We start from the raw sequence: 11,943 nt of genomic DNA on the forward strand, positions 1-11,943 counted from the left end.
TTTCCAGTCACAGTCACAGTCAGCAAGCAGCCAGACTAGAACGCACACCCGGTTGATCGGACTCCAACCTATGGTCTGACCGCTGGGAAAGGCTGGCTTCCAGCAGACGCTCCGGCCAAAGCAGAGGAGTGGCACAGAGAAGCCGGGGTCAAGGTGGGAGGGCAGGTAAGGCCCAGCGGGTGGCCTGAATATTCAAATTCTACCCGATGTCCCTTCCTCTGGCCAGAACTAGCTGGCAGGAACCGTGGTCTGCTCGGGAGCTCAGGCCCGTCCAGCATCCGGGGAAGAGGCGTGAACAGGGCAGGTGACCTATCCCCAAAGGTATTTTAGGAAAACTAATATGTCCAGGAACCAATTCGAAATTTATTCCAAAGGAACTGAAATGAAGACTCAAAACGGTGGACAGAAGATTCCCCCAAACTAGAATCAGAAACAGGTGATGAAAAACTGCACAGGAAACTCTGGCGCTATCTGAACACCTGGGAGGGTGCAAAACAGACCAGGAGCATCCTACGTCCACAAACCGGCTTCTCCCAGAAATGTGAAAAGCACAGCGGGAATGATCAGAAGGAACTTACGCAAATGCTCAAGTTCGGGGACAGTGGGGGAGCTGAGAGGGACAGAGAGCCCGGTGAGAGGCCAGCACGACCCCGCTGTGGCGAGGACAGCTGCCGGCTCCCCAGCGGTGAGGACAGGTCCGCCCCGTTCCCTGCTGTGCCCCCATCACACCCACACAGACCAGGCGCTCAATACGTATTTTCTGAATAGAGTATTATCATCCGTCTGAATTTAGCCAGCTTGTCCTCAAGGACATCATGACTCAGTCAGACGCCTCGATGAAATTCAAACCCACTCTCCTTACCACATTCTTTCAGAGGCCGTGCAACCCTATTAAAGAAAGAAACGGGGTCGGTTTCACGGGCGTTACTTTCAGCAAAGCAGCCATAGCCCGCCCGGAAGCACAGAGCACGAACAACCGAGCTGGAAGCCGCAGGCCACACGCCACACGCTCAAGACCGTGTCCCCGGCAGGGTCCCACGCCACTACCGTGGAGGGTTTGGGTTGGGATGGAAAGTCTTCTTTGTGATCGTTCCGTGAGGACTCGGCACCCACACACAGAGCCTCTGGAAAGATCAGAAATAAAACACAAAGGCCGACAGTGAGGACACGGCAGCATGCTGTCCTCTGCAGATTTCAGGAAGGACAGCAGTGCCTGTGGCAGTGAACGTGGATGCTCCGGCCCCTGCTCCCCTTGCTCTCAAAGCGCACTACTCTTCCCCGTAGGGGGTCACCCACCCAACTGTCACGTCAGCTCAGTGGTTAGCACAGCACCCCCTACCGGGCAGCACGTCCTTCTCCCCGGTCGCAGGAAATGGCACCGGGAGGGCATGAGGGAGCTGGCCCAGTCCATGTCCCCGGCCACGGTGACCGATTTGGGAAAGGCCATCTGACCCAACCTGGGTCAGCGAGCATAAGACCAGGATTTTACTGGCAAACTTGCTCCTTTCTTCCGTGAGTGCTAACAGCAAGTGTGCTGTGGAACCCAAAGCTGCCACGGGCCACCATAGGCCACCACGGGCCACCATGTAGCAACTGGAACACACAGATGACAGCGGAGTCACACAGCAGAGCCAGAGTTGACCCTGATCACTCGGTCTAGTGTATCAAAAGCTCCCCCTTCTGTGGATTTCTCAGTCTCTGAGCCAATAAAATCCCCTTTTCCGTTAAGCCAGGTTGACTCAGATCACGTACTCTCCGTGGAAAGACTCCTGGCTAATCTAGTTGCCTGAGCAGCCCTCACTCTGAGGAGAAGTTCAGCAGAGAGGCGGCCCCTCTACTCCACTTAGCAATCTGCTATTTTGTTAGGTAGCAAACCCCAGGTGGACCTTTGCTCAGGTCACTCCTTTCTAAGCGGCGATGACTCGAGCAAACCCGAAAGATAAACTGGCTACGGGAGCTACGGCGGGACGGCAGTCTGAGCTCTAATCAGCTCGTCCCACGCGCTGTGAAGCGAGATTTGTACTTCCCCCAAAGCTGGCCCGTTGTTAGCGGCTGATACCGGGGACACCCGCGTCCGGAGTGCGACGCGGGCAGATAACAAAAGGCGGAGGCTGCCTGCTCAAACACCTCTCCCGACAGCAGCGAAGAGCCTCCCCTCCCAGGCGGCGGTTCAAGAAACCAGCCGTAATCCCCTATCCCCTTGCAACCCAGACTGCAAGCACCTGCCAAGAACCCACAGGGGGTTGCAGCTGGTCCCACAACCACGGCGTGGAGACGCCACGGAGGAGGAAAAAGTGAAGTGTCTTGGGTAGGCTTCCTTCTACTCAGAGCCAAGCCCTGAACGTCTACATTCGTAACGTTCTGTACCTTCGCATTTGACTCTTGGATCTGACATACACTGCAGGCTGGGGTATTTTTCTACGTACATACACTTGCTGTCTCCCCAGTTAGAGTGTGAGCCCCCTGAAGTCCAGGACCTCGTCTCTGCAGACCTAACAGTGTCTCACACAACGCAGATGCTCGTGAAACATTTGCTAGAAATTACCAAAATGCTATATCCTTGGCTAGCAATGAGCTGATAGTAAAACGAGGAACTCTGTCCACGTGCCAAATCATGCGAGCCACGTGCTAAAAACCATACATAATGAGTTAGCTCACTTACTTGGCCTGAGTTTATCTAACCAGGAAGTGCAACTAAATTAGGAGGAAAGATCACGCTTCGTCCTTACTTTTCCAGCTGCTGTACTTACGTAGAAATAGAACAAAAGCATAGAAGTTCAGGCTGATGCATTTTAGCTCAGCCTAAGGAACGCACTGCAGAATGGACAGAGCAAAGACGGTGGGCTCGGCCTCCGGAATTTCAGCAGGGGCGTTACGGAGGTGATGTGAGCACTGGAGGAGCAGTTAACACAGAGTCAGACGGAAGTGGACCGTCCTGGGTCCCACCGTCAAGCCTGCGAGTCTGGAGACGCGGCTGCATTAAGTCTGAGCAACGTCAGGGCCTCATCTTCTATGCCTGGGCCGCCCCCGAGATATACCGCACCCCCTCATCGTCTCATGGTCTTAAAATGCTTGCAAGCTTTCCCCTTAAAAACACGAGAGTCTGATAATGTTGGCACTCGTCTGCTCTACTGTGCAGGGCCAGCAGGGAGGTGGTCTGAGTGTACCCTTGGTGCCTAAATGTCTGGCAAAGGGCAGGACTGGACAACAGGGGGAGGCTAAGGAAGCAGAGTAGGGAACCCCCCGAATACCACGAGCCCTGACTCAATCCCCTCCCGCCCCATCTTATTGATTTTGTAGGTTACGGGGTTACACTGGAAGAGAACAGAAATTGAGAGGCAAGGGCATAACGCTGCTTTGGGTTTCCTTCCAACCACTGAAATCTTAAAAATATACCTTGAAGAAAGGTTTGAACCTCGGTGTTACAAACTAGGACTCTTAGCTCGTTTTGTCCTTAGCTCTTTGGCTGCTTCCTAATGATTAAATCTCCCGAGTGACTGTGGGAAGGGAAGAGCATGTGTAAAGGTCCTGTGGTAGAGAAGGCAGAGCAGGGGCGGGAGGCAGAGACACTCAGAGGGGCCGGAACGTGGCTTATGCAGGCGGGAGGAGAAAGAGGTGAAAACGACGGCAGCGCAGGGCGCATCGGGAAGAGCCTCGTTGAGGGGCGTTCCCTTCCCACGAAAGGGCGGGCAGCAGAAGTCACCGAGAGACTTTACCCAGGGGGACAGAAACGGTCAGATCTGCGTTTCGGGAGTCTTGCTTCACTTACTGTGCAGAGAGTGGACCGACAGGGGAGGAGGGGATACACTGTGCGGCGAGAAAGAGCAGCGAGGAGGCCGTCGCGACAAGCCGGTGGCCGGGACGTCCTGGCGGCGTAGCGCAGGGGGGCGGGGGGGGAGCGGCATGTTCGATACAGCAGGTATGAACGTGGGGACTCGGCGCGAGACCACATGACAGGCGTGAGAGGGAAAGAGCAAGCAAGGCTGACCTAGAGACCCCTGCGCGGTCAGCTGGGTGGCTGACGGTAGCACGGCCGGTGCCACGCCCAGAGAGACACATGGCGGAAGGGGCTGAGGGAACGTGACTGCGTCTGGAAGACGCTGTGTTTGAGAGGCCCACGTGACATCCAAGAGGCGATGTCCACAAGGCAGGTGCCTGGAGAGGTGAAAGCTTCTAGCGTTAATGGAAATGCGCGCGTTAATGGAAATGCGCCCATTAATTCACAGCCCATCACGGAAATCACGGGAAACGATCACCTTACTCGGGGACAATGTCTAATTCAACGCACAAGGGCAAGAGTCTGAGAAGAGGCAACCGCACTCCTCTCAGGGCTGGCACCTGACGGCTTAGAGGGCATCTCACCCTAAGCCAGCTAACAAGGGTGTCTTGGAATGTAAGCACCACAGGGCTCATCCCGGTAAGAAAATCGACCCCCAGTGACCCACACGTGACCGGTGGGCCACAGTCCCACAGCACCCTCACGTGCCAGTCCCAATACCATTAACACTCGCCTGTGGACAAGGCTTCCTCCCGGACCTCATCCTCTCCAGGCTGAAGGATATTCCAGGACGTCCTGGGAAGTAACGAAATTTCGTCGGGGGACGTCAGTCTCAGCATGTCCATGTGGTTGTTCTGGAACCGGTACCGTGGGACGAAGCAGGTCTTCCCTTGCCGGAAAATGTCCCTGATGATCTCTTCTGTCTCGACTTCGTCTGGCATGCTCAGAAAGATGGAGATTCTTTTCGACTTCTGATACTGACTGTGAGCTATCACCTAAATGGGAAATGATGACAATTACCCTTTTCCTCCAAGATTACACTTGTAAAATCCAGCGGCTCCCCCGATACATTTTGCACGTGCCCCCTTCTCTCTGAGCTTGCACTTCTCCAGCTTCTTCAACTACCCAAACCCAAGGCCGCAAAAGAACGCGGAGAGGTGGAGGGGGGTCAGACAGTGCTGCGTCCTGAAGCCTAGCGCTTGGTTCTGAGACGGCAACCACCTCTCTGACGGCTCTGGCCTCTCTGGCCCGCCTCCTCCAGGACTGAAAACTCATTACAGAGTCGCCGTGGGCCCTGCTGTCTGTGCGGAGAATTCCGGGCTTGGCCTCCAGCCACCTGCTGCGGCCACCTCCGGTCATCCCAAGCTCTGCCTGGGGTTAACTCTGAACCTCGGCTCCCACGACTGCCTGGACAGCCAGGCTTCTCCCCTCCAAAATTCTGCCCATTTAAGCCAACTCAAGCCCTCGCTTCTCCTGACTTCTGCAGAGCACTTACAACACTTAAAAGTTCACGTACAACCTAACAGTTATGTAGGATCGGATTGGTTACTAATCGGTGGTATTCTAACCAGTCCGCAGGGTCCTGGGAGCAGAGGACACGCCCTGTAATTCTCTCAGCTCTGTCCACCTCCGTCCCATCGCCTGCACCTCTTCTGTTCACATGGGTGTTAAAGTGGCACAGAGATGGGGGGCGGATCCTGGAGAGGTGAAGTCCTTCCAGAAACAAGTGCCAAGTTGTGCGAAGGCGGCCCCGAGTCAGAGAACGCCTTCCTGCTCCTTCCTGCTCAGTTTAATGGTGCATCGGGCAGAGAGGGCAGAGCTGTGCCAGCCACACAACAGTTACAATCTCAGAACTGCCCCAGACTCGGAAGTTAGCTCCTGGCTCCCCTTTGCTCTTGTTCCCTTCCTTTTCTGTTCCTCCGAGCTCAGAAGAAAAAGATGCTGCCCCCGAGGCCTATCGACGTGACTGGCAGAAACAGACGGGCACAGAAAGTCGAGTTATTCCTAACAGAAAGGAGCACATAGAAATTCAGTAGATGGAGCACAGAAGACCGGTGTCAAGGAAGGAAGTTCACTCCATCTCCGAGAAGTCACAAAGCTGTCGTGAGGCTAAAATAAGGCAAAACAAAACAAAACAAAACAAATGTGAAACCCAGATCATGGGCAGACCTGAGGCTTCTGGCACGCAAGTCGTTTCTGAGAAAGTCAAGGTCTATCGTGTTCTCTTTATTTTTTTTTTTATGTTTATTTATTTTTGAGGGCAGAGAGAGGCAGAGCATGAATGGGGGAGGGTCACAGAGAGAGGGAGACACAGAATCCAAAGCAGGCTCCAGGCTCTGAGCTGTCAGCACAGAGCCCGACGCAGGGCTCGAACTCATGGACCGTGAGATCATGACCTGAGCTGAAGTCGGACGCTTAACCGACTGAGCCACCCAGGGACCCCTCGTGTTCTCTTTAAAGAGAATATAAAACATCACAAGCTGATTAAGCAGAAATAAACATCGGTTTAAAATTCAGTGTGAGACTGTGCATACACATTTATCTTTCTTGCTTTTAAAAATCTCATTTATCGGACAGTAAAAAAGCACAAAAAGAGAAAGCCATTATAACACTGAGAACAAGAGAACGGAGACTGGACTAATTTCTGTGAGACGGTGCACATGGGCGCTATTTACACAAACAGCAACAGACACAGCACTCAGAGGACGTGGCCATAGGTCAGGCAGGACCCACTCCTCCCAAAGTGACCACAAAAGGCAAAGGAGAGACCCAGGAGCTGTCATGCCCTCACTCATAAACACGCACCCACAATAAAGATTCATCAAACATTCTAGGAAGCTAAAACACAAAATAGAAGGACTAAGGAGGCGGAGATGATCCAGCAGGAAACTGAGATAATTCAGAGAATGGGGAATTTTTTAATTCTAATTAGTTATCTCAGACAAATTCAAGAAGATAGTTGCATCTATAAAATAACAACAGACAGCTATGGAAAGAAAGCAATCAGAGATTAAGAAATAATACTTGAAAATTAAAATTAAGGGGCGCCTGGGTGGCTTGGTCGGTTAAGCGTCTGACTTCAGCTCAGGTCATGATCTCACGGTCTGTGAGTTCGAGCCCCGCATCGGGCTCTGTGCTGACGGCTCAGAGCCTGGGGCCTGTTTCAGATTCTGTGTCTCCCTCTCTCTCTGCTCCTCCCCTGTTCAGGCTCTGTCTCTCTGTGTCTCAAAAATAAATAAACGGTAAAAAAAAAAAAAAAAAAGAAAAGAAAATTAAAATTAAAATTAAGAACACCAAAATTTAAAAATTCAGGAGAGGGGCGCCTGGGTGGCTTAGTAGGTTAAGTGTCCAACTCTTGGTTTCAACTTAAGTCATGACCTCACGGTTCATGAGTTAGAGCCCCGCATCAGCACAGAGCCTGCTTGGGTTTCTCTCTCCCTCTCTCTCTGCCCCTCCCCCACTCTTCACTCACACTCTCTCTCTGAAAATAAATAAGCATTTTTTTTTTTAAAATTCAGGAGAAAGCCTTAAAGTGGGAGAAAAAGGCAAAGAAATGAGGAAAGTAAAAGAAAAATCTGTTTAAGAAACACAGAAAGCTGACATATGACTTTTACTATTTGATTAACAGTAATTATAGAAAAGCACAAAGAAAAAGAAATAATCTAAGATACAAAAGATAAAGATACCAGTCTTCAGAATGAATGGAGGTCATGGGTGCTGAGCAGAACAAGGAAAAATATTTTTAAACTTGAAATTCAAACCATCAATCAAACATGAGGGTAAAGACATTTTCTAATGTATAAAGTCTTTAAAAGTTTACGCCCTTAGATATTTTCTAAAACAAACAAAAAAAATTACTTGAGAATATACTCTAATAAGATGGGAAGGAGGGAAGGAAGGAAGGAAGGAAGGAAGGAAGGAAGGAAGAAATCCAACAAGAAAACAATGGGTTCAAGCAACAGCTCTAACTCAGAAGTAGGGTAAGAGAAACCCCAGGACAATGGCTATGCAATGGGCTAGACCAGAGGGAACAGGGGGCTATAGAGTGCTTTCAAGAAAATGGATTTCTTGGGGCGCCTGGGTGGCGCAGTCGGTTAAGCGTCCGACTTCAGCCAGGTCACGATCTCGCGGTCCGTGAGTTCGAGCCCCGCGTCAGGCTCTGGGCTGATGGCTCGGAGCCTGGAGCCTGTTTCCGATTCTGTGTCTCCCTCTCTCTCTGCCCCTCCCCCGTTCATGCTCTGTCTCTCTCTGTCCCAAAAATAAATAAAAAAAAAAAAAAAAAAAAAAGAAAATGGATTTCTTTTAACAGACAAAATGAAAAAGAATCTACTAACAAGATAAACGCATATTCTTGTTTTGCCAAAAAGGAAAATTAAAGGCAATCAAAAACTCCTTGAAAAAAAGAGGTAAATTAGAAATGTATACTCCAAATAGGAACAGACTAAAGCATGTCATGATTTTGAGCAATTGTAGAGCATAACAAAAGAGAAAGGATTTGGTAATGACACTTGAAACATTCTCCACCTAGCCACACATATCTCATGACAGAATTATATATCCTTTTCGTACAACCATACAACTCGGTTCTACAGTGAATACCACATATATAACCGAAATATCGTAAATACTATTTACTTAAAATCCAAATTTGGCAGTCAGCCACAGAAAATGCTCAGTAGACTCACTGTAATTATAAAACAGAATACAAATATTATGAAACTTGACAATTTAAGAAAAATGATACAGGAGTCAGAAATTAGCAGATATGGGGCTCCTGGCTGGCTCAGTTGGCTGAGCATCCAACTCTTGACTTCAGCTCAGGTCATGATCCCAGGGACATGGGATTGAGCCCCCACATCATACTCTGCACGAAGTGTGGAGCCTGCTTGGGATTCTCTCTCCCTCTCCCCTCTGCCCCTCTCCCCCATTTGTGCTCTCTTGCTCTTTTTCTCGGAGAAGAGAAGAGAAGAGACGAGACAAGAAGAGAAGAGAAAGGAAGAGAAAGAAAGAAAGAAAGAAAGAAAGAAAGAAAGAAAGAAAGAAAGAAAGAAAGAGAAAGAAAGAAAAAGAAAGAAAGAAAGAAAGAGGCAGATGGACAAGACAAAGTGAGTACAGGGCACTAATTTCCTCATCTTATTTGGTTGGGAAGTCAAGCTATGGCGTAAGGTTGAAATTCTTTACCATACATTGCTTTTCCGATAAATTTCTAAATTATAAAAAAGGTGCTGTGTCATTAAGAATAAATATGCCTTGTAAAAGAAAATCGTTGAGAGAAAGGCATCATTTAATACCTTTCTTGAACATGCACTATAGCAAACACAGTTCTCATCACAGCACATTGATGTTTTCGGCCATGATCCATTGGTTGGTCACAGAATCAATAGCAGGTTACTTACAATCAGCACTTTTAAATAAAATAGAGTATATTAAAGTTCACAGTGTATAGTAACAATTGTGAAACACTGGGCTGTGAAACATTTCATATATGTGTGTATTTGCAGGCGGTAAAATGTATTTATTACTGGGGGTCATGGTCTGCTTTTCAACTTTTCTTTCTTCTGAGGCCAGTTCTCAGTTGTCACCCTTTTCTGTCACTGGCTCTACGTCTGTAGAGCTACTCTTCCCACCTAAAATTTATGAACTCTAATCTACAGGCAGACAGAATGAACTTTATTTTCCCCATGCCACTCCAAATTCTGCACCAACTCCTACGTGCCTCGTGCTTAGTGACGTTAAACCCCTATCTCTGAATTCTGAAACCACAGGCGACTGCCCTCCTTTTCCAGTGCTACCCTTTATCCGACCAGTTCCCAGGTCCTGCTGATTCTCACTGCACTGACTCCGGTCTCCCAAATGCCGCCAATGTGCTTTTCCTAAAGGATCTATCAAACACATGTGTTGGGGAGCCTGGCTGGCTCAGCTGGTGGAGCTGGCGCTGTGAGTTCCAGACCCACCTTGGGTGTAGGGATGACTCAAAAATAAAATCTTTAGGGGTGCTTGGGTGGCTCGGTTGGGCGGCTGACCCTTGATTTCAGTTCAGGCCATGATCTTGTGGTTGTGGGATCAAGCCCCGCGAGGAGCCTGCTTGAGATTCTTCCTCTCCTCAAAGAAATAAAATAAGGTCTTTCAAAAACAAACAAAACAAAACAAACATGTGAAGCACTGAATGTACCCTTTACACACCTGTTTAAACATTTACAATAGGCCTACAAGGATGACGTCATCCCTTTAATGGGTAAGGAACCAGACCCTGGGAAAGACTAGGAGACTTGGCCACGGCCCCATACGGCTAAAATACAGTGGGGCCAGATTAAATCCAGATCTGTGGCGCTCCAAAGGCCGGGTCCAATTGTGCCCTTCCCTCTCTTACCAAAATATTCCTGCACGTGCCATCTTCCCTTCCCCTGACAAAAGTCATCTTAGACTAACAAGTGCATCTCAAACATCTTCCTACAGCACAGCCCCTCCCCCGAGTTTCGACATCACGCATCTGGGAGCACTGCGAGTCTTTTATTCACGAGTCTGTTGCCTCTTGCAGACTCTCCTTCAGAGCAACGACCAGACGGTTTTCATCCCTGCAACCCCGCACACTGGAAAGTGCGGACCACAGAGTGCGTTCCCATGCGCCAGCTAACCCGCTAAGATCGGGCACCTGCGAGCGAGGCTGGGCTCCCGTACCCGTCTGCGCGCACAGGGCACCCGCCAGCGCCTCTCGTAGGTAGCAGCTCGGACACCTCGGTGCGCCAGGACACCCCAGCCCCGCACACCTACGTGCAAGGAGATGGGGGGGGGGGGGGGGCTTGCTTTGCTCCACTAACCCAAGGGGACCTTGCACGTAAGGAATAGGTGGCTGACAGAGCGGGCAGGGCGATGAAGGAACTCTGGAGGCGCAGCTCGCTGCAGGCACCTCCAGGAGGGACCGCCTGCCGCTCGCAGGGAGCTCGGGCGCCCGTCAGAACCAGGGGGGGAGGCGGGGGGCGGACCCGTCTGGACGCGCGGACCCGCCCCGCCTCCCCGACCCCGGGGCAGCGCGCGGACGCCCGTCGGACGCCCGTCGGAAGCGGCCACGCGCTTCTCCGCCCGCGTCCCTGAAGCGGCGGGACTCCCGCTGCGCGTCCACGGCTCCCGGCCACTCGCGGGGTCCCCCTTGCTCCGCGCCCACCGCTCAGCCCGCCAGAACTTCCTGCTTCCACCCTGCTCTCACCTCGGCGGGCCGCCATCCACCTCCACCCTGGCCCTCCTCAGCCCGGGACCCCCTCTTAGTGAGGGGCCGGGTCGGAGGGTCGTGCGCGCCCCCGCAGAAACGTGCGCGCGCCCGGGATCTTCTTGGCTTGTGGGGGCGTGCGCGCGCCCGGGATCGCCCTGACGGCACGTGAGGGGGACGTGCGCGCGCCCGGGGGATGGCCCCGGCACCCGCGGAGGGGACGTGCTTGCGCCTGGGAGGGGGGGAAGGGTCCTTATGGCACCTGCGGGGGCGCACGCGCGCCCGTGCCGACGTGCGCGCGCCGGGGCCTGCGCCTGCGCAGAGCCGCCAGCCCAGAGGCGCAGGGCCGTTCCGTGAGTGGAGCGGCCCGCAATGCTGGCGGTCCCCGCGGTCTCGCACCTTCTGGGCCAAGAGTTGGGACTGACGCAGCCGCTCCTCGGCGCTCATCGCCCGCAGACGCTGCTTCAGCTCGGCCCGCAGGCTCCGCTTGGCGCTGCTCACGGCCGTCGCCGCCGCCATCTCTCGGACCAGCCCCGCCCCTGTGCTCGTCCCCGCTTCCGGGTTGTCGGAGTCCCGCCCCCAGCCCGCCTCCAGCCTCCCGCCAGTACCCGGGCTCTGCGCTGCCAAGGGGAGGGTCCGGGCTCGGCGGGGACCCGGGGGGTGGGGGTGGGGTCCGAGGTCTGCGGGGCACCGGGGTGAGGCTCCGAGGACGACGCAGTCCAAGGGAGGGTCCGGGCTCGGTGCAGCCCCCGGGACGGATCGGTGCAGCCCGGGGCGGGGGGCGGGGGGGTCTGGGCTCGCTGCGGGCTCCGGAGCAGGGTCGCTGGAGGGCGGCTGTTGTCCGGGCTCAGCGCGGCTCTGGGGAGGCGGCTCCTCCGCCCTCCTTGGCCGAGAGCGAGTGGCCGCGCGGCCCTGGCCCATCGTGGGCTCGGGGAGAGGGGCACAGTCAGACCCTAGCGCC

The 11,943-nt window shown here is 52.9% G+C and overlaps 1 protein-coding gene across 3 annotated transcripts in view; it reads right to left on the reverse strand.

The window, feature by feature from the left end:
* MTHFS (methenyltetrahydrofolate synthetase) overlaps window positions 1-11,918 on the reverse strand; it is a 31,814-nt gene extending 19,896 nt beyond the window's left edge. Inside the window, exons 1-2 of one of the 3 annotated variants that reach the window (XM_019460467.2) lie at window positions 11,382-11,548; window positions 4,512-4,773 (exon numbers count right to left, since the gene is read on the reverse strand). In XM_019460467.2, coding sequence (XP_019316012.1) covers window positions 4,512-4,773; window positions 11,382-11,501 — 382 coding nt within the window. In that variant the 5' untranslated portion in view covers window positions 11,502-11,548. Of the gene's footprint in view, window positions 1-4,511; window positions 4,774-10,982; window positions 11,209-11,381 lie in introns of those variants that run through there. The other 2 variants (XM_019460468.2, XM_053888604.1) reach the window with 2 other exon arrangements.
* Between the last annotated feature and the right edge of the window lie 25 nt (window positions 11,919-11,943).

The sequence above is a fragment of the Panthera pardus genome, unplaced genomic scaffold (genome assembly GCF_024362965.1).
Source record: "Panthera pardus isolate Hobbes unplaced genomic scaffold, ASM2436296v1 HiC_scaffold_23, whole genome shotgun sequence".
Taxonomy (NCBI): Eukaryota; Metazoa; Chordata; class Mammalia; order Carnivora; family Felidae; genus Panthera; species Panthera pardus.